The sequence below is a fragment of the Ahaetulla prasina genome, chromosome 2 (genome assembly GCF_028640845.1).
Source record: "Ahaetulla prasina isolate Xishuangbanna chromosome 2, ASM2864084v1, whole genome shotgun sequence".
Lineage (NCBI taxonomy): Eukaryota > Metazoa > Chordata > Lepidosauria > Squamata > Colubridae > Ahaetulla > Ahaetulla prasina.
The window spans coordinates 79,783,949-79,811,535 of NC_080540.1; the positions used below are offsets into that span (position 1 = coordinate 79,783,949).

General features: G+C 40.6%; 5 protein-coding genes across 15 annotated transcripts in view; 3 read left to right on the forward strand and 2 right to left on the reverse strand.

The window, feature by feature from the left end:
- AMIGO3 (adhesion molecule with Ig like domain 3) overlaps positions 1 to 27,587 on the reverse strand; it is a 245,955-nt gene that overhangs the window by 33,342 nt on the left and 185,026 nt on the right. The gene's annotated exons all lie outside the window — the stretch shown is intronic.
- NICN1 (nicolin 1, tubulin polyglutamylase complex subunit) lies at positions 114 to 11,629 on the forward strand. 3 transcript variants are annotated; one of them, XM_058172742.1, is made up of 7 exons: positions 114 to 335; positions 1,242 to 1,384; positions 3,512 to 3,700; positions 7,138 to 7,251; positions 8,415 to 8,486; positions 8,678 to 8,782; positions 9,467 to 11,629. In XM_058172742.1, the coding sequence occupies exons 2-7, from the start codon at positions 1,253 to 1,255 to the stop codon at positions 9,506 to 9,508; spliced, it is 654 nt and encodes a 217-aa protein (XP_058028725.1). In that variant the 5' UTR covers positions 114 to 335; positions 1,242 to 1,252; the 3' UTR covers positions 9,509 to 11,629. The 3 variants fall into 3 exon arrangements, with proteins under 3 accessions (XP_058028725.1, XP_058028726.1, XP_058028724.1); XM_058172741.1 differs by having other exon boundaries at positions 115 to 664; XM_058172743.1 differs by lacking the exon at positions 8,415 to 8,486 and having other exon boundaries at positions 114 to 664.
- On the forward strand, positions 12,280 to 21,862 carry AMT (aminomethyltransferase). Its single transcript, XM_058172730.1, has 9 exons — positions 12,280 to 12,437; positions 14,212 to 14,379; positions 16,982 to 17,062; positions 17,998 to 18,129; positions 18,273 to 18,351; positions 18,979 to 19,124; positions 19,416 to 19,596; positions 20,065 to 20,220; positions 20,856 to 21,862. Exons 1-9 carry the CDS (start codon positions 12,342 to 12,344, stop codon positions 21,032 to 21,034), a joined length of 1,218 nt encoding a protein of 405 aa, XP_058028713.1. The 5' UTR covers positions 12,280 to 12,341; the 3' UTR covers positions 21,035 to 21,862.
- On the reverse strand, positions 21,876 to 25,615 carry TCTA (T cell leukemia translocation altered). The gene is made up of 3 exons (XM_058172744.1): positions 25,292 to 25,615; positions 23,411 to 23,465; positions 21,876 to 23,272 (listed from the first exon to the last, which is right to left on the reverse strand). The coding sequence occupies exons 1-3, from the start codon at positions 25,527 to 25,529 to the stop codon at positions 23,230 to 23,232; spliced, it is 336 nt and encodes a 111-aa protein (XP_058028727.1). The 5' UTR covers positions 25,530 to 25,615; the 3' UTR covers positions 21,876 to 23,229.
- Positions 25,702 to 27,587, forward strand: part of UBA7 (ubiquitin like modifier activating enzyme 7) — a 60,173-nt gene continuing 58,287 nt past the window's right edge. For 3 of the 8 annotated variants that reach the window (XR_009153824.1, XR_009153825.1, XR_009153826.1), the window contains exon 1: positions 25,702 to 26,359. The gene's annotated coding sequence lies outside the window, so the exon portion shown is untranslated. The remainder of the gene's footprint in view (positions 26,360 to 27,587) is intronic. The other 5 variants (XM_058172707.1, XM_058172710.1, XM_058172708.1 and 2 more) reach the window with 2 other exon arrangements.

Genomic DNA, 27,587 nt, shown 5'->3' on the forward strand with positions numbered 1-27,587 from the left:
CGTGGCCGACTACTCCTACCCTCCAATGGCGGCCCAGGGGAATCGCATATATCGGCCAATCGCAGAAGAAGCTACCGTGTTGCCGTAGCAATGCGGGATCGGCCGCGAAGCGGGCATTTGCGTCAGATCGAAAGGGCCGGAGCTGGCATTTGACACGTCGCTGGTTTCGCTATATACGAGTTAAGGTGGCAAGTCCCGCCTTTTCGGGGGGGGGACGGATTTCCTGGGCCTTCGGGCGGCTGCGCTACGTCATCGGCGGTTCGAAATGCGACGCGAACCTTAGCAACGAGGGTTCCGCCTCAGGAAAGCTCTTCGCGGCAGTGGCTGCAACCGCGGTAAGCGCGGGGCGGCCATGCTGAAAGCGGCATTGAGCTTAGAGGTCCTTCGCAGTCCGTCAAGCGGTGAAGGAGGCGGTTGGAAAAGACAGAGCCGGGAGCAGACGAGTCGTCGTGTTCCCAAGTTGTGTGTGATGTAACGGCATTGGGCAGACCCCTCCTCGCTGCCTTTCCCGCATGATGGAGCTTTGCCCGTCATCTGCCTGTCTTGCCCGTCATCTGCGGGCTAATGCCGTTTACCTTGGATAAAAGCTGGCCGAGACCCCACCTGCCCTATTAATAATCAGCAGAGTCGGAGAGTGTCGTCGTTGTTTAGTCTCAAGGGATAGGTAAGGCCGCATAGATTTCCAGCTGTCGAGTTTATTTAAACTTTTCATCACTAGTAGCAGCATCAGATATCTGAAATAGGTGCTTGGGTGCCTTGAGGGAATTGGATTTCCTGGCACAATGTCCTGTATTTTATGAAAAGCACTGGAAGGGTGTATAAATAAAAAATATAATCAATAATAAAATAAATAATAAAAACACTTTGATTAATGAAAAAGTTATAAAGCTTCTGTGGCAGTGTTTGCGTTTTCAAAAACTTCTTCATTCAGTAAGGGTGGAAAATAGTATTTAGCCTTATATTCACAGTCCTCTCTAAACTGTTTATAGAGTCAGAGTATTTCCCCCAACAATCTGGGTCCTGGTTTTACCAACCTTGGAAGGATAGAAGATTGAATCAAAACATTTGAGCCGGTGAGAATCCAACTGCTGGCAGTCGGCAGAATTAGACTGCAATCCTGCATTTTAACCATAGAAAAAATGGAAGAAATCCCTTTAGCATAGGATGCCTGTATGTAATATAGTGAAGTAATGGTTGTGATTGTTGTATGCCACTTTATTGAAGCTGTTATTTTGTTCCAGAGTGAGGAACCATGGCATTGGAGCCAGTCCCCTGCGCCATTAAGAACCCAGTAGCACTGCAAGTGGGAGACATGAAGACCGAGCTGGGCCGGCCTGGTGTTCTGGTGATTGATGTTTCATTTCCACACTCGCAGACCACCGATGTAAGTGTGAAAGAAAAGCAGATGTCAAGGATGCACAACAGATAAATTACACCAGTCTACAAATTTTGGGAAATCAACCTCCGAGATAAAACATGTTAATTTTATATATTTTGATTAGGCGAATTAGAAAACAGGTGATAAATGTGCTGGTTGGCTAAAGTTTTCAAGATACTTCACAATAAAGATTTATACACAGGCGACTATATTTGCCTACAAGGTAGAGAAGTGTCTAATGATCATGATGCCTTGTAACTTATTGACAAAGTACAGTAGAACAATGAAAATGGTACCACATGGAAGTATATAAATTTATCTTCACTTTGAGAACAGCAAGGCAGACGACATGTGGAAACATGTCGAAAATTTGCTTAGGTCCTTGGTATAAACATGCCACTGAAAACTCACACCCGCATTTAGACTATATTCCTTTGAACTGTGGGGCAGTGAGTGATGAGCATGGGGAGAGATTCCACCAGGATATTGCAGGCATGGAGAAAAGATACCAAGAGAACTGGAGTCCATCCATGCTTGCTGATTACTGCTGGAATTTCCACAGGGATGGTCCTACTGCAGTTCACAGGAGAAAAGCCAAAAAGCACAGTTTAAATACTGAATAAAGATGGAACCTTGTTGTTTAATCTGATGTTAGAGCTTGTCAGTTTTTCATGCAAAAAGCATGAAAATGTTACATGAAAAACCAATAAATGAATAGAAAGTTAAGCTGCTGGTATCAATAAACATAAATTTATAATGATTGGTGTGGCACCATTCTCACTGCTATATCACATTTTGCAGAAAAGTTATGGAGCATAATTGCACCTCCCCTTGTAATTTTGAATTATTTTGATGCAACTTTTACCTGAAACTGTATCTTGGAAACTGGAGCCAATTTATACTCAGGACTTAATTAGTAATCCAATTCTAGTAAAGTTAATTAGTAATTAGTAAAATTAAGCTACTTTCATTTCCGAGGCATTCTCTTTGTAGACCAGTATTATTCAGAAGTTGAAATAGATTTAAATCTCATAGCTAAAATTATCTGTGAGCCAGAAGTTCCTATTCCAAAATTTATATCTCTAATTTACTCAATTGATACTTTCAAATCAAAATTGTTTCCCTTTGCTTCTATAAGCAATATAGAACATTTATTTAAAACTTGGCCCCGATGGAGAGGGTGCGCAACTTGGGCGTTCTCCTGGATGAACGGCTGTCTTTTGAAGACCACCTGACGGCCGTCTCCAGGAGAGCTTTCCACCAGGTTCGCCTGGTGCGCCAGTTGCGCCCCTTTCTAGACCGGGATGCCTTGTGCACAGTCACTCACGCCCTCGTGACGTCTCGTCTGGATTACTGCAATGTTCTCTACATGGGGCTCCCCTTGAGGGGCATCCGGAGGCTTCAGTTAGTCCAGAATGCGGCTGCGCGGGTGATAGAGGGAGCCCCTCGTGGCTCCCGCGTGACACCTATCCTGCGCAGACTGCACTGGCTACCTGTGGCCTTCCGGGTGCGCTTCAAGGTTTTGGTGAACGTCTTTAAAGCGCTCCATGGCATAGGGCCGGGCTATTTACAGGACCGCCTACTGCTACCGAATACCTCTCACCGACCCGTGCGCTCTCACAGAGAGGGACTCCTCAGGGTGCCGTCGGCGCGACAGTGTCGTCTGGCGACGCCCAGGGGAAGGGCCTTCTCTGTGGGGGCTCCCGCCCTCTGGAACGAACTCCCCCCAGGACTCCGTCAACTTCCGGACCTCCGAACCTTTCGTCGCGAGCTTAAAACTCACTTATTCATCTGCGCAGGACTGAATTAGTTTTTAAATTTATGGGTTTTTTAATGGGTTTTTTATTATTTATCCTAAATTTTTTAATCTCGGCCAATTGAATAAGTTTTTTAATTGTATTTTAATTGTATTAATATTGTAATATTATTGTGTATTTTTATCTGGCTGTGAACTGCCCTGAGTCCTTCGGGAGAAGGGCGGTATAAAAATTTAAATAATAAATAAATAAATAAATAAATATTGTTGATACGTCCTGGGAAACAAAAAGCACTTATGAAAGTTTTCTCTATATTCTCTTCACTGTGTTACATCTTGCTTGCTGTGGATTCAATCAGTGCTTGTTTTTATTTCAGTTACAGGCAGTTGCATTCAAAAATTACTATACTGCTTTTTTGACCCTTCGAGTACAGCAGCGAAGTTCTGCAGATGGTGGAAACGAAAGCCCTTCCAAATGGGTTACTTGTCTACGTAATTTTTGTTTGATGCCTAACCCACATACAGAGGAGGGTTCCCAAAACTACTTTTCGATTTCCAGACATCAGGTCAGGATTTCAGTTTCTACTGGGGAAATGGGGAATTTCATTTGCTCCAAAGGAATAATGTAGGTCTGGAAACAGGTAGTGAAACAAGAATAATCTAGTAATCAAATGCCCTAACAAGTATTCTGATTGGAAATGTTTCCACATGCAGAAAGGAAATAGTTCTAATGAACTTCTTTGGGGAAAGTTTCTCATCATGAGATGTAATCCCTTATATCTCTTCTGCATAAAAAAAATAATTAAGGAACTAGCTTAGTGGGGTTTGGACTTTGGAGATTTGACAGCCTCAACTTGTCTGCCAAAATCTACTGTAATCAGTCCAGTTATTAATCAGTTTTACTTTTATTTTACTGACTGAAGATGTAAAAAAAATGCTCACATATCAGTGTGAGGGAACTTGTTCTATATTGCATTCCCTAACTGTCCACTTGTGCATTTTTATTTTCTCCCCTAATGCCACCTTTGGCTACTCAATATTACAGGTTTTAAAATTAGGGAAGCCTGTCTGAGAGTATAAAATGAGCATTATTATTATTATTATTATTATTATTATTATTATTATTATTGTTGTTGTTGTTGTTGTTGTTATTGTTATTATTATTATTTATTAAATTTTTATTAGATTGTTTGCATAAAGAAATACTGAGAAATTCTTATTTTTCACCTTTATTGGGAAAGGTGGGATTTTTTTATTTCATATAAATCCCTTTACTGGGATTTTCCCCACTTTGGGTTGTCACAGTATCATTGATAAATAATTGAATAAATATAGTGCTAGTATTCATCCCTGTATCCCTTTAAATGTCAGAATGTTTTCTATTAAATGACTTACTGGGGGAGTCTTAACAATAGCTATGTTTCTGGAAATACCAATGTAGCTTTCAACAATAGAAGTGTTGACACATCCAAATATGATTAATATGAATAATATTGTATGTTATAAAGACATTTTAACCGAGAAGGGAGAGTTAAAACAGAAGCAAGAATTAGAAAAACAAGGGATTGAGACTGATTGGTACACAAGATTGCAAATACAATCAATATATGATAAAGACTTGAAACAATATGGTTTTAATTTGGGGGAATCAGTTGGATCAGATACTGGAAAGGATAAAAAATGATTAAAAAATGTATAATTACTTATTGCAAGTTAGACTAGAAGATGAAGAAGTAAAAGAAACAATGATAACATGGGCGAAAAATTTTGGTTATGCAATAGAATTAGAGAAATGGCAACAACTATGGGAAAGGAATTATAAATTGACAATGGCAACGGCATATGAAGAAAACCTATATAAAATGTTTTATAGATGGCACATGCCACCAGAAAGACTAGCAAAAATGTTTAAAGATAAATCAGCTAAATGTTGGAAATGCTTGAATTTGCCGGGGTCATATTATCATATGTGGTGGACATGTATAGAAGCAAAAAAATATTGGTTTAGAATACAGACATGGTTAAAGGAAATGCTACACAAATCTATAGAATTAAAGCCAGAAATTTTCTTATTGGGTATTTTGCCAGAAAGATATAGCAAAGAAGAAATGTATTTAATTATCCATGTAATAACAGCAGCAAGACTTGTATTTGCGCAAAATTGGAAGTTAGAGAGAATCCCATCAGAAGGTGAATTAATAAAAAAGATCTTAGATTGTGTGGAAATGAATAGATTAACTTTAAGAATAAAAGATAAAGAGGAATCGGTATATTTCAAGACATGGGAAAGATTTTATGTATGGTTAGAAAAGAGACAGAAATAAAAGTCAATAAATAGATAAACAATGTTAATAAATGGAAAAGAAATGAGAAAAATGGTAATTAAGAAATAGAAACCCAGATATCGCCAAAATAGATGGAAAAGGGGGAGGGGGGATGAAGAGTAGAAGATTGTAGATATAAATGTACAACCATGAAATGATGGATTGGGTAAAATAGAAAGAAATCGAAAAGAAAGTATATATTATCAGAAGATTGGAGTTGCTCGGATACCAAACAAGGGAAATATACAACAAGGAAGAAAGAAAGAAGAGAGGAATAGAAGGTAAGATAGAGGAGGTGAAGGAGAGAGAGGGACGGAAGGAAGGAGGAGGAGAGGAAAATAAGTTAGGGGATATGAGTAGGAGAGAAGGTGAGAAAGGAGGGAAAGAGAAGAGGAGTGGGGGAGAGGAAAGGAAGTAGGTATGAGGAAGGAGAGGAGGAGGAAGAAGGGAGGAAAGGAGAAGGAGGGAGGGACAAGAGAAGAAGGTGGTTTGTTGTAAAACGAAGGGGAAAAAAGGGTAGAAGAGCAGCTCCAAAGGTAATTAAAAAGTTTTATTTTTGTACTTTCTTTAGAGGGAATATGTATGATTATCTATGAATAAGAAAATGTACATTTATAATATATGTATAGGAAAAATAAATAAAACTTAAAAAAACCAATATGTTTCAATTACAGTATCTAGCTACCTTCCCTTCTTTTGGCCTGTGTTTCAATTAGCTTTGTTTTTTTCAAACATCATGAAATGATGTAATCATTCTGCAATGATTTTTGTTTGTGTGTGTGTGCGTGCCGTGTTCTTTAGCTTCCTTATTCCTTTCAAGTGAGTGGTCTGGTTTTATTTAAACTTACATCAAAATTATACACTCTGTATAGTCCACTGTATTTTTTAAGAATTTTCTTCAGTACTACAATGTAAAAGCATTGTGGGCTTTTTTCTTCTTTCAGTCTTTCTGGTGGTCCAGTTCTTTCAGCCATGTATTAAAAGTAGAACAGTTATGGCCTTGACAGTGTATTAGTTCTCAGTATGATATCTCCACATTTTAATATTTTGTCTCAGTCTATGATAATATTTTTTCAAGTAGTAGACGCATTTTTATTTCATATCTATAGCTGCTGTTTCTTCTTGTTTCTGTGTTTATAGCAGAATATGATTTCAGATTCTGTGGGATGTGGGTCAAGCTTATTGAGTTTTCTTGTTGCCTAAAATGAATGAAGAGTGCATTCTGGATCATGGTTAACATTCACTTACTCCTGTGCAGAGAAGGTGGTGATGGGGAGTGGGGTAGGTAGGATGTTCCATTGTGGGTATAGGCAGTGACTGAGATAAGAGAAGGCAGTGGGAAAATGGGGAATGGGCCAGTGGGATATGCCATGCTAGCTGCTGCTAAGGAGACAGCGGGACCAGGTTAACTCCACTACTGGTTTAGGGCTTTTTTTTCCTTCTAAACTGTAGCTGATAAAGAACAGTGTAGCAGAAATTCCTGAATGTGATGATATGTTCCTGGATCTAAACAAAATGTTAGTTTCCCTAATGCCAAACAAAATTTATCAATGTTTCCTGATCATGTAATTCCATAATAATAGTATGTAGTAATACTGAAATTTAATTTCATTATCAAGTTTCTGTTAATTATGTAGGTGTATATGCTTCAGTAATGCTTTGTCATCATGTTTTGCTAGATGCTTTGTGATGTGGAACAGGTGGCTGCCATGCGTTTGATCCTGCGCCAACCTTCTCCAGTATGGTTGCATTTTACAATTGAGGAGCTGCAGCTTTTTTCTTTGTGTCAGAAGGTACATATTCAAAATTTTGTCAAAATATGATTCTTTAGCAGTTGTTCTGATCCTCCCAGAATCCTTGCAGTAACTTGCAAATATGTTTAGAAGGTGGGAAACTAAATATGTTGCTAAGTTGCACCTGCAGTATCCTATATCATTGGTCCAAGTTGCTGAGGATGCTCATAGCCTTGATTCACAACATTTGGAGGGGTACCTATTCCCAACCATCCTTATTCAGGTAGTCCTTGCTCAATCTGTTCTTTGCCTGACCCTTTCTCACTCTGCAATGGGGAAGAGGGTCAAGCAAATAAGACATTGACTGTCTCTTACTTTTTTCTCGCTCCCCCAGCAGATTGGAATGCAAGGATTTCAAGAAAGTACTGTAAGCTGTTTGTGTAGCAGGCTTGCATCTTCCAGGCCTAGGCTGCTGGTGTAATTGCATTGCTTTTGATGCGTAAAAGAGCAAAGATATTCTCTTTCAATCCCTTTCTCTGTCTGCTCTTCAAGGGGGAGGGGAACCACACATCAGACAAAGGACAACACATATTGACTCCAATGGTGACGAACAAGGGATGCTGTGAGGGATGTAAATAAAGTTATTTTTTCAGCACCATTGTAACTCTGAATGGTTGCTTGATGAGTGCTTGGTAAGCAAGGACTATTTGTATTGAAGTGAACTTGTTTATTTGCTTGTTTGTTAGCTAGTTACTTGCTTGTGACATTTTGCATTGAAGTTGAACTTCGACTCAAGGGTTTTATGTTTGTCCACATCCATAGAGCAAGTATGGTAATTACGTCTTTCTGCCAGATTCATAATACACTAATGATAACATTATTTATAATTAGTAATGTTGAGGAAAATAACTGCCTGTATTATTTAGTGTGCACAATACCTAGTATTAATTTCAATATACAAACAGGAAATCTGAAGCTGACATATTTTTTTTTTGAAAGAGGTTTTTTCAGATAAGGAAAAGTTGTACTTTGTAGCTCTTACTCCTTATCTGTAAAATAATATAATTCCTAATGGTTTTATATACTTGGAAACAGTTGAAATAAATACCTTTAAAGGTAAAGCTTCCTAATCACCCGTTCTAAGAAAGTGAAGATGGAGTGTGGTGTGTATGTTGGCTGATTTTGTTGTGTGTTTCTCTGGGACTGCCTTCTCCTCTTTACAGAGTCCTCAGAAAGGCTTTCCAGCTTGGCTTTGTCATCCTTCTCCTCAGGAGCAGCCAACAAGCTTACACGATGTAAGTATTATTACTGAAATAGGTTTTTTTCCTGAGAATAGACATGTTTCTCAATAAAGATATATAAGCTTAGTCTGGCTGATGATTGTTAGCAGCTCCTAGAGAGGAAAGACTTTCAGACAAAGTTGGTCTTGCAAGAGCAAAAGCAGCAGAGAACTGCATATATGAATATGGTTATTCTTTGCTTTCAGGGACTTCCTGATGCCGACAGAGTGTCTTCTGAACTGCAGCAAATGTGGATTTTAACAGAGATGCTCCAGGCCAACCAACCAGTAGCACGGATTGGGCGCTTTGATGTTAGTTTCTCTATTCTTCTGCATCTTGTTTTAGAAGTGTAGTTATTACTGAAAAACAGTCAGAACCTAAGTACTGCAAGGGGGTAAAGCTTTCTCTATACAAAGCCTCTTTTAAGGTATTTACCCACAGAGCTTCTATGGTAACCTCCAAAGACACTTACTGAGTTATATCAAAAATCCATACCTATAAAACTAGTGGCTGCTAAAATGCACAGAATGATGATCATCCAGATCATGGGGGGAGGTGTAACCAATCTAGTATGCAATTGCTATTTACATGACATGTTCCTTTAAGGAACTTAGACTGGTTAACACTGTTTTCCAGGTTAACTTGACACAGATTAAGGTAAGAGATAATAACTGGTCAAAGTTCATCATCTTTTAGGCTGTCCATTTGAATTTATTTATAATTTATAATTTAATTTGAATTGATGTAATCTTTGTCCCTATGGTCCTTCATATTTTAACAACTCTGTTCATTAACCATGTTTGTTTAGGCTGATGAGAATCCAAGATCAGTTAAACACTGCTTGCGTCCCAGTTCAGCTTTCTTCCCCTAGATTACATTGTCTAAATAGGGAGAGGGGAGGAAGAACACAGTATTGGATCTATGCAAAAAAAAAAGGGGGGGGGGCATTCTTCAGTGTGCTTAACTTGCTGACTTGTTTCTTATTTGTATTTCAGATAGAGGACTCCTATGACCTTAATCTACTTTCTTATACTTGAATGATTGCAAGGCAAGAAGCAAGGCTTCTAAGCAGGGCCGCACTCTGCATTGTAGTCTGGCCTGAGCAGGAAGAAGGAAGATTAAACAGGAGCATGAAGATTAAGATTTGATTGCTTATATGTTCCAGTTTCATGTTTCAACAACTATCCAGTTAGGTTCTGGTTTCAATTCTGTGGTAATCTGGTTTTCAAACCTATATCTTGCACTGAACTCTGAAAAGTTAGATTACCTAAACTGAAGCTGCCTAATTAGGGCTGTTTCTCTCCTGAACTGCTTTTCCATCTGCCTTGCTGCATGATTTATGTTTCTTTTTAAGGCAAAAGTGGTGTGGTTGCACAGTGGTTAGAGTACAGTACTGTAGGCTACTTCTGCTGATCACTGGCTGCCAGCAGTTTGGCAGTTCAAATCACACCAGGCTCAAGGTTGACTCAGCCTTCCATCCTTCCGAGGTGGGTAAAATGAGGACCCAGATTGTTGGGGGCAATAGGCTGACTCTGTAAACCACTTAGAGAGGGCTGTAAAGCACTGTGAAACAGTATATAAATCTAAGTACTATTGCTATTGCTAAAATGAAATATATTCAAGAATCTGGTACTTGGAGCATGGAGGAAAGGAATCCTTCATTTTTCTAAATAATGACTTGAGATATTGTAAGAAGGATGAAAAGACTCCAGATATTGGGGACTGAGACTGAAAAAGGGCAATTCTAAAAAAATGCCAGATACAGAGATGAATGTGGCTGTCTACCTCACTTATACTTACAAGAGCATACGTCTTTTAATATGTGTGTAGACTTCAAAAAGAAAAAGGTTGCATCATGCTAAAACTATGACACTAATATTCTTGGAGGGATTGAAGTGGTAGAAAGCTAAGTCTTATCATAAATTTTCTATCCCAATATACTATTAATATGTTTCCTCATATGTCCAATGAGTGTTGAACTTGGTTAAATGAAAAGGAAAGTTTGGTTCATTTTGTCTCATGTCAAAGAACTTTAAATAAATTGTATCTGCAAAGCACATCTGAAAATTACCAAGGAGATATTTGAGCATCTTCATTCAAGCCACTGAATGACTTAACTGTTTTCTGGAATAGCATTGTATGATTTCCACAAAAAATCATTTTCCTTGTGAAGAACAATCCTTGTTATAGTTATGGACATAATTTGTAGTTGTCAGAAGCACCAAACTGTTGAACAATATAAATTTCTGCAGTGGAATGTGTGATTTTTTTTAAAAAAAGTATTACATTTTTGGAGTCTCTGTACAGCTGTTTTCTGTATATTATGCCCTTCCTGTTATTTATTATTTATGTTAATTATTTATAGTTGGAAAGGATTGCAATAGACTTCTAATGCATTCTATATATCAGGATTATGTATCTCAATGGATAGTTGAAGTGGAAGGAAACACTACTAGGATATTTTTATCTGAACAGAGTTCCCAAACACCTAAGAGATGAAAAACAAAGTAGCAAAGAATGAAATGAAGTCTCAAATTATCTGCTCAATAAAAAAGTAGTGACAGATCTTTAGCCTACTGTACTTTTTACTTTAAATGATTACTTCTGAGTAATTTCATTTTTGAAATGAACTATGATTCTTGCATTTATGTTGATGTTCTACTGAAAAATAATTTGCACTCTATGATTCTGAAATAATGTGTTTGCTTCTCTTTTAAATGTTATCACAGCAATATAATAATAATTTAAGCAACAACTAGTAAATATTCAGACACCTGTAATTTCAATACTGTGGGCAGACTAATCTCCAGGTAGAACTTTTCAACAAGATGCCAGTACTGTTCTAAACATGACAGCAAATCTATGCTTTTGTTTACATGTATTTGAATGGATATATGTTATCATTTCTGATTATTTTGTATGTGTGTAGTTCTCAGGTGTTACTGCCTGACAGTTGGTAATAACCTAAGATAGTAAATTAAAAGGCCATCAAGACTAGTAGCACCAATAGCCTGACTTAAAGAATTATCTGTCTATCCTTGAATCTCCAGAAAACTATACCAGCATGAAATGTACTATGTTCATTGCAGATGCTGGAAATGAACTCTTAATCTAAAGGTATAAGCTTTCATGATGCGTTTTAATAAAGTTTATTAGTTGGAAAATGCGCTTTTGGACTGCTAATTTTTTGCAATCATTACTCATCTGTTTCAATTCATTGTCTCTTAGCGATCGTTCCTCTAAGGCAGTGGTTCCCAACCTTTTCTTGTTTGAGGCACAACCTTTTCTTGTTTGAGGCACCCTTGGAAAGCCTTTCAAAAGTTCCCGGCACCCTTATAAGGAAATAGATATTTAAAATCTCTGTAGCTCAAAAGTTCCCGGCACCCTCAAAAGATCTCACGGCACCCCTTAGTGCCGCGGCACACTGGTTGGGAACCACTGCTCTAAGGTGATTGTCAAAGATTTAACAGATTTTACATGCTTTGAGGATGTCAGAGGATAGGATCTGAAATTGGCCAGAGACGATCATTTTAAAGAAACAAAATAAAAATTACGAAAGGCCAGATGTTGTGACCACCAGATCGTCAGAGAGGCGCGTGCTCTCTCGCTCTGCTTTGTTACGCCACGCCTTCTAAACGGAGAGGAGAAATGCCGAACAAACTTAGCTCTATGTTGCTGTTCAGCAGCAACTTCTTTTAACAGCTGGCCTGGTCGAGGAGGGCGGGGTGGGATGGGGCGGGCCGTTCCTAGGAGCAATTGCCAGGAATGCGATCGACTACATTTCCCAGCCTCCTTCCGGGCGTCCAGAGGGTGGGAGGGTCCGTAAATAAGATTCAGAGCAGCCGAGGGGGTGTTCGCTGGCGGGGAGAAATGCTGCGGGCTGGGGCTCCTGGAAGACTTTCGCTCCGGCGCTTGGGCTCCTTCGGGGCGATTGCATGCGGGAAGCGGAGCTATTCTTCTGGGCAGGTGAGCTGGTGGCAGGGGTGAGCGGCAGCTGTGCGTGCAGTTGGGCTGCCTGTTTGTGGGCGAGCTGGCAAAATTCGCGCCGAATTAAAACTGCCGGTGCCGAAACGGAGCTCCGTCCCTGAACTCCAGAAAGCTGCGGGGTACTTGTGCCTTCTGCGGGAGGGAGAGAAGGCAGGGGCAGGCGAGAGAAAAGTAGCGCACGTCTGTATGCGTTCCTACGGATAATTGAGCTTAATGGGGGTGCAGGCCTCCAATCTGACTTCAACAGGTCGATTCACGCAAAACGTTTGAATTAACACAGTGCAAGAGCGAGCGCCGGAGCACGCGCAGAATTTATTTCACGCTGATGAATTGTATCCAGCCAGTCAGTTTTGAGGAGAGAGATAAGGATAGGGTACCTGTTTTTCAAGCATCTTTCTTAGTGATAAGTGATTTTGTGGGAGTTTCTTGAGCGAGTCCTCCGATACACTTGAGTTTCCTGGAGGCAATTAATTCAAAGAGTTGTGCTTTTCCGAATAAGGAGAGAAAGTAGCAACTCCACCTAGTTCCCATTTTTGCATGCGTCAAGAGACACACTGCAAGAGTGTCTGACTGTGAGATGCCATCATTGAAATGTTTATTGTTCTAATTAGCAACTGTCAACTGACATGGCAGGTCGCTTTCTAAACACAGGCCTGGAGGTTGGGGGTCAAAAAGCAGTGCTATCAACAGATAATAAGAGTGAAGGAGAACACCTTCCAGGACTGGGGACATAAATTGAGACATGAAGCTTGAATTTGCTGGCCTCTTCTGGCACTAGTACTTCCATATAAATCAAAACAACGCAGAAGACAAGGCTGCCTCCTAAACAACTGCAGTTGTGAAGAGGTGGCTGTAGCTGCTGGCAGTGAAAATCAGCCCACTTAAAATATTTGCTCCTGAATCAGAATCAGAATAGAGCTAGAAGGGGCCTTGGAGGTCTTCTAGTCCAGCCTCCTGTTGCTGCTACTCTCTTATCAGCCACAACTAACTTACCTTCTGGTCTTCTGTAGTGCCATGGGGAGGACTGGATCTCTATGAAAGGGATGCTGAGAAGGAAGCCCCTACCCACCTTCAATCTATTTAAAGAAATTTGCATTTCCCATCTGTCCACTTATGGGCAATTTTACCCCAGCGATTACTTTTCATAAATAATACCAGGCAAAATGTCTTTCCTAAATTACTGTGTGAATTCTAGAATATTAATATGCAGGTTCTTTGGAAGTGTGCTTTATCTCTTGCTCTTTTACTGTTTCTGTACGCACAGACGACTCACTCTCAGTCACAAACCTATGGACAGGACTTCAGTAAGTAGGAAAGAGCAGAGGAGGCTTGCTGGGTACAAAGGGCAAGAAGGGCTGCAGTCCTCTTGACAATGGACTTGAGATAACACGCTGAGTAAACAAGTCTAATTACAAAGGTCAAAGGCAGCTTAGACAGACTACCTCCTCTTTCCTGTTCCCACATCAGAAAATTGAACCAGCAGCTAGTCTTAAGCTAAGGCTGAAACAGAAGCAGATGTTTGGTTTTTCATGGATAGCAAAGGGATTACCAGTGCCTGGATTTCTGGGAAATTCAGAGCTACAAAAGAGGATTTGTTGTTTTTGCAGTGTTGGGCAAAGGGGTATTCTTCCTTCTAATTGGGTTGTGGTCAGGAATAGCTATGGTAGGATTAATAATGGCCTGTTTCAATCTGACTTCGTTCTGAATGATCACTTGGGAGTTTCTGGCAATCATCTACTGTCTTCTTCTACAGGAGAACCTGAAACAGACCCCTCTCTATGACTTCCACCGACATCATGGTGGAAAGATGGTGGACTTTGCAGGCTGGAGCCTTCCTGTGCAATACACACACAGCCACTTGGATTCCCATCTCCACACACGTCAACACTGTTCTCTCTTTGATGTGTCCCACATGCTCCAGGTAACGTTAAAAGTCACCACCTTGCTGTCTTTGAGTTCCTCTCTCATGTCTCCAGTTGTCTGTTTCAGACTCAGCAACTGGATCTTAATTTAGCTAAGATTGAATTCATGGGCTGTGCTAAGCCATAATTTATTGAATAAACAACTGGCTCGATTTTCAAAACCAAATAAACCATATATATCAGGGGTGAAATGCTACCAGTGTGCACCGGTTCCGGTGAACTGGTGGCGGCGGCACTTGGTTCAGTGAACTGGTAGCGGCGGCAGTGTGAAGCTCTGCCCAGCCACCTGGACATCATTACTTCCTGGTTTTAACCAGGAAGTAACCTGTTTTTGACCCTCTGTGCATGCGCAGAGGGTCCAAAATCACACATGACACATGCAGAGCATGCACTTCTGAACCAGTAGGGAAGGTAAGTAGATTTCACACCTGACATATGATTTCATTTCTGAATCCATCATCTTTTGATATTTTGGGAAATGGAAACCTCTTGTTCTTGAGAAACCCTGCAATAGATGGAGCTCTGCACTCTGTCCCTGACAGTGGGCCTTATAGGACTATCAGGAAGGTGTCTGAGAGCTTTCAACAACTACAATATTCAGGGGCAGATTGCAAGATTTGTATGTGCAAACAAACAATATACGCTTTTATATGAGAAGAGGTAGGGAGCTCTACCCAGTGCAGATACTATCTGTATCTGCTTTAATTCTGCCCACTTCTGGCATATAGTCCTCAACCAAAGAGGCAAAGTAGCCTTGAAATTAAACATACACACGACCCATCATGAATAGATCTAAGTTCTATTGTGTCAGGTATTTTTAAAACTCTAACTCTTATGTAAGCAGCATTACTTCCTGACTATACATTGCATGTAACCATAGTACTACTTGAGATGGGTTCACTTTTCTAGAGCTTGTATTATGAGGTATTTTGCTTTTCCAACACTGGAATTAATATAAAAAAAATACTATAATGCAGATCAGTTTAAATTAGCTGTTCCTGTTTTTTTAAATAGGTTGGATTTCGAAAACTGAGGAGAATTGGTGTAAGAAATCTGGAGGGCACCACATTACAGAAAATAATTGTAAACTGATGATTTACTTTTGCCAATATCATTCTACTAGCTTTCCTCCCAATGTCCTTAACTTGAGATCAGCTGGATGTAACTGAGACCGAGCCTTCTTACCGTAGTTGTGGCACCTCACCTTTGTAATGGTCTCTGCAGCGATATTTGTTTGCCCTGGTTATATCAGGCAAAAATAATATACATTTTCCCAGGACCTGTAGAATATTTTAGAAATCCTGGGAATTTCTACTATTTTATTTTGATCTTCTGATTTATAGTTCTGTTTTTTTATAATTTGTGCAGCACAGATTTGTGGAAGATGTAGGATAAGGGGATAATTTAACTGTTTCCTTACAGACATTTCATTCCCTGATTAGATAACATCACCAATGTTAGTGAGTGGGCCTTGCTCTTTGTTTATATACAGTAGCTTGCCTTTGCCCTGCCCTACCCTAGCATTGGTTGTGGGGGTGTGGTTTTCTCCTTGTTAGTGCCTTTATTAGTGTATTGTTTTTTGTTTGTCTGATGTTAATCCCTCCTTAGCTGTCATTGCACCATATTATTGTTGAATGTCTATGGAGATTCTCAGTCATCCAGGTCATGATTGTCCCAAAAGTGCTTTTTCAAGAGGCAACTGGACTTTCTGGTTTTTTTCCTTGAAGGCATTTCGCTTCTCATCCAAGAAGCTTCTTCAGCTCTGACTGGAAGGTGGGGAATGGATTTGCCTTTTGAAAAAGCACCTTTGAGACATATTATTGCTGCTTATTACAATAATTACATAATAATTACTCCATATTGGCTGCTGGAGAGGATGTGTCTGCTCTTTTTCTTTTCTTCTTAGCTTTTTTATTGTGTTGTTCAAATAGTAAGGGGCGTGCATAAGAGCACCAGCGTGCCTATGTCCATGTCCTAATGTTCCCTTTAATTGTATTCATTTTATGTATTCAATTCATGCTTATACTTATATATATATTATTTAATATGTACTCGACAAAATAAAATAAAATAAATAAATAAATAAATAAATAAATAGGTAAATTGGTTTGTCTATTGATGATTGATTTGCCTGAATGCCACTTTCAGGAATTCCCTAGCATTTTTGGATATAACTTTGTTTAGGATGCTCAGTTTCCCAGTTGAAAATATGACTGAGCCTGTCCATGTTTTGTGAGATTAAGCAGTTTTGTCTTCTGACTGCTACTTAAGTGTTCATGGATGCTAGCCTTCTATCTGTCTGTCCTACACAGTAGCTGTTACAATCCTTACACTGTATTTTGTAGAAGACTTTATTTTTTTTATTTTTGGACAGAAAACAATGCCCTAATTAAGGATACCAGAGTTTAACCCTCAGCTACATAAATTCTCTTAATTAAACCCGTCCTAAATACCACTGACCACATACATTCTTAAATAGTAAGTTCAGAAATTGTGACTCGGTATGTTGTCCTTGTTCTTATATGTAATGTAATAATATATCATCATGGGCTCTCTTCCAGATTAAATGAAATAAAATATTTCTGTTCCTCTCTCTTACAGACTAAAGTGTTTGGCAGAGACAGGGTGAAGTTTATAGAAAATCTAGTAGTTGGGGATATTGCAGAGCTGAAGCCTGATCAGGTACAATGGAACCAAATAGATCACTTGGAATATCCAGTCAGTAGGATGGTAGATTTGGCACTGAGATAGCCAGGATCAAACCATGCTTAGTTAGTTGATCTTTGACAAATCTGAATTATTGTAACCACTTCTGATCGCCACATTTTATGAAGAACATAGACAACCTGGTGCATAGTGAGATAATGACCTGAATGGAAGTCCTGTAAGGAATGGTTGAAAGAATTGGATAGAATTAGACAAGTGAAAAGAATATCAGCTTAAGATATAAATTTTCAACTATCTAAAGGACCATCATGATTTCTGCTGCTCTACAGATCAGAAAATATAGAACAATGTGTGGAAACTAGAAATCAGACTGTGGCAAAATTAGAAGCTCTTAATAGCAATAAACTCTTCAAAAGTGGAATAACCTGATACAAATATTTAACCAGAAGATGGATTGATATAATTGAAACCTCCGTTATAGATTCTGCACTGAAGATGATAAATTAACTGACGGCTAGTTCGAACTCTATTTTTAAAGATATTAGATTTTCAACATCTAAAACCAATGTCTTGAAGAATACAAAAAGGCCTTGCATTTGAAGAGTCTTGGTACTCTTAACTTAAAAAATTGAATCCATGCCTTAAACAATGGAGTAGTAAAAATATATTTCTGAAATATTTAAAACAAAGTACAATAAGCATGTCATTACAATGTTAAGAAATTAACGCTATGCATAGCTTATACAGAATTGTAACTCTTAATGGAATCTCATTTCACATTGCAGGATTAAGGGATATATATTTCATGGATTGGGGCAGGGGAGGGTCTTTTGGATGCCAGCTTTGAGACTTATTACATTTGTATCCAGTTCTCAGCTTCAGCGTCTCTTTCTTGAAAACTGATCTCAGAGACCAATAATGGAATTGGCTGAATTTAGCTTTCCTTTCAGGGCACACTTTCTCTGTTCACAAATGAGAAGGGCGGCATTATAGATGATTTGATTGTGACCAACACCTCAGACCAGCACTTATACGTGGTCTCTAATGCCGGTTGCATGGACAAAGACTTTGCCCTCATGGAGGTATGTCTCTCATTACCATTCATTCCCAAGAGGAAGTAGGAGAAACTGAGATAAGAATGACATTCTGTTACAGAAATAGAATAGACTAGGAAAACCATCATCCTCTCTGTGTATCTTACTATTTTCTCCATTACATATTGTAGAGCAAGAGGAAGGAAATGAAAGCAGCTGGCTATGATGTACACTTGGAGGTGTCAGACAATGCTTTGCTTGCTCTGCAAGGTAAATAAAATACCGTATATACTCGAATATAAGCCGATCCGAGTATAAGCCGAGGTCCCCAATTTTACCCCAAAAACTGGGGTAAACTGGGGACTCGAGTATAAGCCGAGGGTGGGAAATGAGGCACCTACCGGTTGGGGAAACCCTCCCTCCCTCAGCTGAGAAGGCTGGCGGCTCCCCCGCCCCGCCCTCTCACTGCACCGGCAGGGCTTCCTCACGCCGTCCGGTAAAATGTGAAAAAAAGAAAAAAAAAAAACCTCGAGTATAAGCCGTATATACTCGAGTATAAGCCAAGGGGCTTAAAAAAAAAAAACTGAGTATAAGTCAGAGACCGAGTATAAGTTTAGGACGTTTTTCAGCACAAAAAACGTGCTGAAAAACTCGGCTTATACTCGAGTATATACGGTACCTTAGAACTGCCATCAGGAATCTGAAAAGCACCTTATGCCAATATTATTTCAACCATTGAAAGGTGAATTCCTAGAGTGTCAGCCAGTTGGACAAGATGAAATTTGATATGCAATATTGTATTTTATGTGGAACTGAATTTCTTCATTAAACTTTGGTGAAGTTCCAGAACTACTTAAACTACATGCTGGTCTATTTCCTGCTTTTTTCTGCTACCAGGCCCTACTATGGCCCGTGTGCTGCAACCTGGGGTGGCAGATGATCTGGCTAAGTTACCCTTCATGAGCAGTGCAATGATGGCTGTATTTGGAGTGCAAGGCTGCAGGGTGACACGTTGTGGCTACACAGGCGAGGATGGCGTAGAGGTATCACACTGACTGCTTCTAGATGTGAGCAGGAATAAGGATCTTTGGGGTAAAGGCTTGCAATAGCAGCAGATGGTAAGATGGTATCCAGTTGAACAAGCCGTTTGGGAAAAGACTACCGGTGAACCCTCCAATTAGAGGAAGGTAATGTGTTGATAGGGAAGAAATAATTAACGTGGATGAAAAATAAGAGTGTCTGTTAAATCCAAATATTGGGATGATTAAAACACAGGGTAAGAAAATGTTCGCCAATAAATCACACCACTGAATAATGTGCATTCTCATACTCAGATCTCTGTCCCTGCGAATCAAGCTGTGGAACTGGCCGAGCTGTTGCTTAGGGACTCTTTGGTGTGGCTGGCTGGACTTGCAGCTAGGGATAGTTTGCGACTGGAAGCAGGTCTATGTCTTTATGGGAATGACATTGATGAGAACACAACCCCTGTGGAGGCCAGTCTGGTGTGGACTCTTGGTAAGTACCCATTGGATTTTCAATTTCTTTTTGTCCCAGGCAAAGCCAAACTGCCCAATGTCCACCCAACCTGATGGGACACGAAACAAAGATTAAATATTGGCAGGAATGTCTATGGAGCTTCTCAGTCATCCAGGTCACGGTTGTCCCAAAGGTGCTTTTTCAAGAGGCAACTGCACTTTCTTGTTTTTCTTTGAAGACGTTTCGCTTCTCATCCAAGAAGCATTCAAGAGCTGAAGAAGCTTTTTGGATGAGAAGCAAACATTTTCAAACTCCCCCCCTCCCCCCGAAAGTCCAGTTGCCTCTTGAAAAAGGCACCTTTGGGACTATTGGCAGGAACTTATAACCAGAGCATAAACTGGGTGAGAACTATACTGGGCAAGTAGTTGCTTCTGAAAGGAGGATCTTCTGATCCACAATAAGGGAGCTAGTGCTATCATGGTACTGTACTTTTTGACTTCCTTCCAGGGAAGCGTCGTCGTGTTGCCATGGATTTCCCTGGTGCTTCAACCATTTTGGGCCAAATTAAAGAGAAACCGAAAAAGAAGCGTGTAGGGCTGACTTCTACAGGACCTCCCATCCGGCAGCATATGCCCATTCTTAGCCCAGAGGGCAAGGCAATTGGTAGGTAGTCTGATGGATCTGAAATCTAGATGATGATGATGATGATACCTGTTGCTGTGGTTGACTTCATACAGTGACTGGATTCACGTATCATGCCAAGCCAGGTTTGTGTAATAATGTTTCATTGAATATATCACAATCAGCTGGATTCATACAGTACAACATACACATCCAAAATTAAATGATACATATTTACACACAGAACGTTGTATAAACTTGAGATGTATAAAACAATTCAAATTTAAAATGTTTTGATCTAAAAACATTGAATTTTGACTTTGAATTGGGCTGTTGTTACCTAGTAACAATCTGAACTTAAAATAACCATGCCCTGTTTGCTTGTTCTTAATTGCTACCTAAAGCACCATTTTTGTTCATTGCTCTTTGTTAATCTTTCTTGATAGAGACCGTAGGCCCTGTAATCAATGACTCTGCTTTTAACTATGCTGGTTGAAATTTGTGGGAATTATTCCAGCACATCTGGAAGGCACTATGCAAGGGAAACAAGAATGTTATGCTATTTAATGGGTACTGAGAGAGGACAGTGTGGTAATCCGAGAACTCTGTTTCCTGTTGTTTCTGTTAGCTGTAGAAATTGTATTGAGCAATACTTTGGCTGTTTCTCTTTGCACTAGGTGAAGTTACTAGTGGCTGCCCATCACCATGCCTGCAGAAGAATATTGCTATGGGCTATGTGGACAGTGAATTCAGCAAACTGAACACAGCCCTCACTGTAGAGGTGAGGAAGAAGAACTACCCAGCTCTTGTGACCAAAATGCCCTTTACACCTACCCATTACTACACCGTAAAATAGGCTGCTGCCAGCAGAGATTTTAAATTTTATATCACATTGTATTAAAAGACAAGAGATATCTGACTCTATGAAGAGTCTGCTACTGAAGACAAATTGAGCCTAGAGAAGACTGTATCAGTCTAGGATTGATGACTGCAGTGCAAGGTGGAGTATTTGAGATCTGATAAGCAGAAAAGTAACCTGGTTTCATTCCTCTCATCTGCTCAGTAGCTTCTTAGTTGCTGTCGTGAGTCACTTGGCTCAGATCATACACATACAGTTGAATCTAGGCTACATTTTGGGGATTGGTTAGGCACGTTGGAATTTGGAAAGCATATTCTGGGCAGACGTACAAAATTGGAGCATGGTCAGCAATAAAATTCTAATTTAGCAGAAGGAAAACTGAAGAAGATACTCTCTACTTTTGAACTTGCGTCTTCAGGACCTTGCCCTTTGACTCACAGCTGATTAGCTGTCTTTTTCCTGGGTAGATGGACACTAGACTGTAATCCCTCTCTATTTTTATACTCGGAGAATGCCAATGAGCCCATTGGAATTTTTTAAAAATAAATGTCAGGTAGTTAGATACCAAAGATAATGTCAGTAGGTACAGGCATACAAAAATCGCATAATTACTTGTAAGCCATTTTCTTTAAGAAGAGGATTGTTAATTCTTCAACACATATTTTGTGAGAATATGCAGGAGCAGTGATTCAAGCTTAGGCAAATCCTCTTTTATTTCTTTGCTTTTTTTTTCTGAGCTGGACGCTTCAGATAATATCTTGAAATACAGCTCAGGGCACATTTATGAAATTTTCTTGGCAACAATAAAATAGTTTGCTATTGTTATCTTTGGTAGATGTCATTTTTGCTTTTTGTTTTCTGGCCAGTTCATAGCGCTAGCATTCCAGGTGGTCTTCCATCTAAGTACTAGGCAGGATCAACTTAGTCTAGTTTTTCCAAGGTCAGCTAGGTGCTACCATCCTCTTCGACAGACAGTTCAGAGCTACCTCATTCCTAATTTAATCCATAAAGGCATAACTTTCTTGAAAGCATATGTGAACCAAAACTTTGCAAACAGAAACAGGCTGCAGTATTTACAGGAGCTGATGGGGCAAAAACATTGTTAGCTTCCATTTAAAATTAATATTAGCTCCATGGAAAGAAATTTAGGAGAAGAACATGAAAAGTTGCACGTCTCCCCTTCAATTTTTTAAAAATAAAAATGTGGATGTTTTTCTGCTCAGTAGGTAGCATGGCCCTTAACAAATAAAATGCAGTTCACATGCAATGGCTACAATAACAACCAAGCTACTTTTTTTTTAATTACATCTTTATAATCTGTATATTACAAACTCTGCAATAAGTGGCAGCACACGGCAGAGAAAAGAAAAGCCCAATATTGCATCAGCACCTCTTTGATCACACAATTATAGAGCAGCTTCATCTCAGTCCTTCAAGTCATAAGCACAATGGCTTATGGATTGCGAGCAGAACTATTCTAGAAAGTGTTGAGCTCCAGGAAGTCATTAGCCCATACTACCTACAAAGCTGACAGAGGTAGGAAGACATTTTTTTTAAAAAAAATGCCCAGGCTAGATTTCTCCAATCCTACCAAATGTAAAGAACAACTCTGAGAATCTCCAATGATTGGCCATATATCTTGGGAGTTCTCAAGCTGTGGGCCAATACAACTGGCTACTGCTGACTCAGACTCCAGTTTATGTTAGGCCTAAACTACTCAGAATAAGATGGCAACTGATGATTCATGCTCAACTGGAAAAATGAGCCTGTGTCCTTTCTAAGCAGAAGCTGGCTCAGGGCCAGAGGACTTCAAGAACCACAACAGAAAGAAATGAGGTCTGTGCCAGCAATTTAATGCTGAGAAAAGATAGGCTGGAGGTCAGTCTGCAGATAGGTTTGTGGCACATAGAAGAACAAAGAAAATAATGTAATTGGGGGGTGGGGGGGAATTGCAGCTTCCCGAACCTGAGTAAAGCAATCCTGAGATTCAGAGCTTGGCAACTGGACGGATAGGAGCAGTCCTCACAGCACCAGTGATGGCCAGCAACTAAACCATAGCATGGGAGAAATGACAATTTTGATTGCACTTTCCCTTTGCACTGAATCAGCAAGGCCTCTGAGTGGGCAGGCAGGCAAGCATCCCCATCCTCTGTGCTCCTGGTGCAGCAGGAGCCTGGCTTGGTCACCTCTCGTTACTCTCGATGTGTTTTTGTATTTGTGTTGCTTGTGCTCTCCCTAAATTTAAAAAAGAAAATCCAACCATATCAAAACATTTAAGAAATGCAAACTGTGTTTTTCCTCCGGGGTTGATAGCCCCAAACCACTGATGCCATTATAACGATGATGACCAGTTTAACAAATAAAGCAACTCACCACATAGAAAAGTGTGAAGAGCCATCTGGAGTTTCTCCATTCTGTCCTCCAGTACCTGGAAAGAAGAATAAGAAGAAGAATGGGCAACTAAAATCCTTCAGCTCCTATTGTCCTGCTCCTTTGGAGGACTCCTGTGTCCCTTTTGTCTTGCAAAATATTTACTGAAATGACTTTAAGGATACTAGTAGCACAATACTCCGACCCCTAATAAAAATAGTAAAAAATATGGCCACACGGAATCATTTGTCAGCAGACACAGTGGAAACTCTCCAATGTTCTCTAGTGAAAGAAGCAACAATACCCAGGGGCAGAAGCTGTCTCTTTTTTTCTAAATTTGCACAGTGCACAACTAGTGTGTTCTCAAGAAAGTGCTAACCCTGAGTTTTTAAACAAAGCTCTAGTGTCCTTTCAGAAAACAACACTAAACCTGTTTTATAAAGACCACAGAGAAGACCTGACAAGCACTTTGAAAAGCACGAGTTGGGCACCTATCCAGTTCCCCTGCAGCCTAGCCCTCCAGGTCACACACGGCCGTTCTCAGTCATTGGAGCCTAAATTAGACATCCATAGCATCTAATATGAATACCCTATTAAATAGAATAAAACTAGAATAAGGCCAAGTTAAACTATAGACACAAACAGCAAAAATTTTGCAATAACTAATAATTCATTACTAAACTTCCATAGCCTACTCTGGGGAAAAATAATAGATTCTGCAAAGTAGGAGAATGTTCACCTTTTACAATACGAGTGTAAGAAATACTTTTGGAATGTTTACTCTCTTCCCCTCCCCGCTCCCCTTGCTATGCTCTGCCAAAATCAATTTCTAGAGTATTACGATATTCATGGGCAATGTCCTCACAATTGTGGAATTGCCTGTTGGAGGAGTTAAGGCAAAACTAGCTTCCTTGGAGTTGCACATCCACAAATGTCAATTTAATAACGCTGCAGAATTCAATGATGCCATGTTTCTCTCTGCAGAGTGCAAATTAATCTTAAAAGATGCCTCAGTATCAGAAGTGCTTGATCACAGATAGAGGACACTGTAACACTTGTTGCCCAACCATTGTGCATACTTTTTACAAATGGCTGGGGGGGTGGGGGGAATTGGTAACAGAACTGGCATTCAGGATGGAGTGAAAAATAAGTATTTTTAGGACAACTTAGCCAGAATAGACTAATGCTTGGTAACAGAACTGGCCAGCAACTAGTTAAAGACCTCTCAGGGATGGGATAGAAGAACCCCATATCCGATATGATTCCCTCACTGCCTTATTGCTTCTCTCCCACCACCAACACCCAGGTCAACTCAGCTGCCAGAGAGGCTGGAAGAACCGACCTGGCCTGGCAGATCATTCTGGCCAGGGCTTCATCACTAACTCCTTGGGGCAATGTAATGATAGGTGGGAATGACCTTGGCAAAGACCTGCAGCCAAGGGAACAGTAGTCAAATAAAAGGCAACTTAGCCCGCAGGAGCCATGTAGACAGGTCAAGTGGCTCAGAAGAGTTAAGTCCTGAGTTACTTGAGCTGTAATGGGGATCGGGGACCCGGGGAAAGATATATATGTGTGTTCAGAGTCGCGCGATTCTGCCAATGTAACCTTACAATAAAGTAATTCTGCAATAAAGTAGAATTACCTGGCTGGGCTTCCTACCTGGTCTCTGGCAAGGCTGGCAGGCAAGGAGTCAAGATCGACCCCTTCCCTGGACCGGGTTCTCCACGCGGGGCAGGGAGGAGACCCGGGCTGATCTCCCACCCGCACCACCCAACAGGAGTCGATGGGAGCCCCAGGAGTGAATCGTGGGTGCGCGCAGGGGGAAAAGCCTACCGGGGTGGACTCAGCGCAGGGCAGGGAAGGGGCTTCTGCGGGGAGCCCTACCTTGCTGGTAGTAGAGGCTGGTGACGGTGTTCCCGTAGACCCGCCAGGCCACCTGGATGCCGAGCAAGCTCACCACCAGCCAGAGCAGCAGCAGCTGGAAGAGGGCGGCCCGCAAGTCCTGGGCCTCCCAGTCCGACAGGAACTCCTGGCCGAGCCAGGTGAGAGCCCGCAACACGCGCGTGGGGGCCTCCCACTCCGCGGAAGCGGGGTCGGCCCCAGCCTCAGCCTCAGCCGCCATCAAACCCACCCGCCGCTCGCACAATGGCGAGACCCACAAGGGCTCAGCGCTGCGCCACAAATCCAAACAAAACTGTCAGCGGCTCTTCACTGCGCATGCGCTGGAGGCAACTTGCAAACCCCTCCCAGCAGAAAGAGTCGGCATGTATCCTTATTACACGAGCGCTCGGCGTTCCTTAGCTTAGGAGCGGCGAACGGAGCCAAATCTTTGCGCAAGGTGCCGCGCGGGATTCAGAGACCGGAGCAACATGTGAGCGTGGGATGCGATCGCACGGAACACAGTTTTCCCGAAGTTTACTGATTTTATCCTTGTTATGCAGCGATTCCCTGTATTTTACTCAAATGTTTTAAGTGCCGAGAAGTCGTGGAAGGAAGGCAGCCTGTGCGATCTTCAACCAAGAAAAAGGACCAAATCGGGTTCGTTTGGAGAAACGATTTAAAAGAGCAAATTCAGTCGTTAAATAGTTGCATTTTTATATAAGCAACGTCAATACCGTTAGGTACTGCAGGTTGTCCAGGAAAAGGGAGGAAGGAAGGCGAGAGAAAGGAAAGGAAAGGAAAGGAAAGGAAAGGAAGAAAGAAAGAAATCATGCATTGAAGTCATTTTAAAGCACCGCCTTAACTCTTAAAAAAACTCCCATCGGAGCTGCAGCGAAAAGGCATCGAGCAATTGTTATCTGTTCCTGCTCAGTTCCCGAGAAGCGATCACTTTCGTTTTCGTTTTCCTACTTCTTGCCAAAAGGAGGCGGATTTTGCCACTTTCCAGGGTTCTTCCGCCCGGAGCTGCTGGATTTCGGGTGGGGAGAAGCACGAAAGTTTCTCCCTTCGTGGGTAAGGTTTTTTAATTTTCTCTGAATGGCAAAACATTGCGCTCTGTTGCTGTGAATGGCTGTGGGATGAGCTAGATCGAAAACCTTCATCAGCCAACCCAGGAGCATCAGAGGCGCTCCTCGGAATCCAAGTCAACGTAGTCGTATTGAAATAACATTTAAGAAATTATGTGAAATTTGGGGTTTTCTTAACATGAAGTTTTAATATTATCGTTAAAAGATGTGTTAAAGAAGGGTAGATCTTTTTCTGTAAAGATGCATGATTCTTTCTTAATGGTTTTATGCTATTTTCATTATTGCTGCTGATATTTACAGTTATTGACCTGCAATGCTTAAAATAGTATAAATATTCATTTGTATAACTTTAATGATAAATAAATTGTTACCTAACCAATTTAATCCTGTTTAATTCTATGATGCTTGTGATTTCCTTGTTTACTCATCTTGTATTATTTTCTTTTGCCTTTTATTTCTTGTTTGACTTAAGATTTTTTCTTAACTTAATACTTTTGGGGACCCAAACATTTATAGTATTTGTTTCAAATTCAGTCTCTGATATTTCTCTTATCATTCCCATACAAACTCCATTGTTGCCTCATTTCATTTTCACCTCTAATCATTTCAGTACTTTTCATTATATTCGCTCTTCTGGAAACTCCTTCTTCTTGCGTTTATTTGTCAAACATGTACAAGATAGCAAGTATAGGTATAAACATAAACGTAAACAAAGGAAGTAAGTTCAGATAAATGGGGATAGTAAGACGGGGACAGTAGGCATACTAGTGCGCTTATGCATGCCCCCTTTACGAATGTCTTAGGAATGGGGTGAGGTCCACGGTAGACAGTTTGAGGTAGGTGGTGTGAGGGTTTGAGGCTGTAACAACGGGGTCGGGTAGAGCATTCCAGGCGTTGACCACTGTTGCTGAAGTCATATTTTCTGCAATTGAGTTTGGGGAGGTTTACCTTGAGTTTGTATCGATTGTTTGCCTGTGTATTATTGTGGTTGAAGCTGAAGAAGTCGCTGAAAGGTAAGACGTTGTAGTAGACAATTTTGTGTACTATGCCTAGATCAGACTGCAGGCAGCGCAGTTCCAGATTGTCCAAGCCCAGAATTTCAAATCTGGTGGCATAAGGGATTCTATTGTGAGTAAAGGAGTGGAGTACTCTTCTCGTGAAATACCTCTGGACCCGCTCAGTCGTGTTAATGTCTGATATACAGTGTGGATTCC

Bases quoted from the DNA above. Each gene is read 5' to 3' on its own strand.
- NICN1 (XM_058172742.1), top strand. From the start codon at position 1,253: ATGGCATTGGAGCCAGTCCCCTGCGCCATTAAGAACCCAGTAGCACTG. The intron at 7,252-8,414 runs GTACATATTCAA...TCCTCTTTACAG, and splicing joins TTTTTTCTTTGTGTCAGAAG to AGTCCTCAGAAAGGCTTTCC. The intron at 8,783-9,466 runs GTTAGTTTCTCT...TTTGTATTTCAG, and splicing joins CACGGATTGGGCGCTTTGAT to ATAGAGGACTCCTATGACCT.
- AMT (XM_058172730.1), top strand. From the start codon at position 12,342: ATGCTGCGGGCTGGGGCTCCTGGAAGACTTTCGCTCCGGCGCTTGGGC. The intron at 17,063-17,997 runs GTACAATGGAAC...CTTTCCTTTCAG, and splicing joins CAGAGCTGAAGCCTGATCAG to GGCACACTTTCTCTGTTCAC. The intron at 20,221-20,855 runs GTAGGTAGTCTG...TCTTTGCACTAG, and splicing joins CCCAGAGGGCAAGGCAATTG to GTGAAGTTACTAGTGGCTGC.
- TCTA (XM_058172744.1), bottom strand. From the start codon at position 25,529: ATGGCGGCTGAGGCTGAGGCTGGGGCCGACCCCGCTTCCGCGGAGTGG. The intron at 23,466-25,291 runs GTAGGGCTCCCC...TCTTCTTTCCAG, and splicing joins CAGCCTCTACTACCAGCAAG to GTACTGGAGGACAGAATGGA. The intron at 23,273-23,410 runs GTGAGTTGCTTT...TTTTAAATTTAG, and splicing joins TCTTCACACTTTTCTATGTG to GGAGAGCACAAGCAACACAA.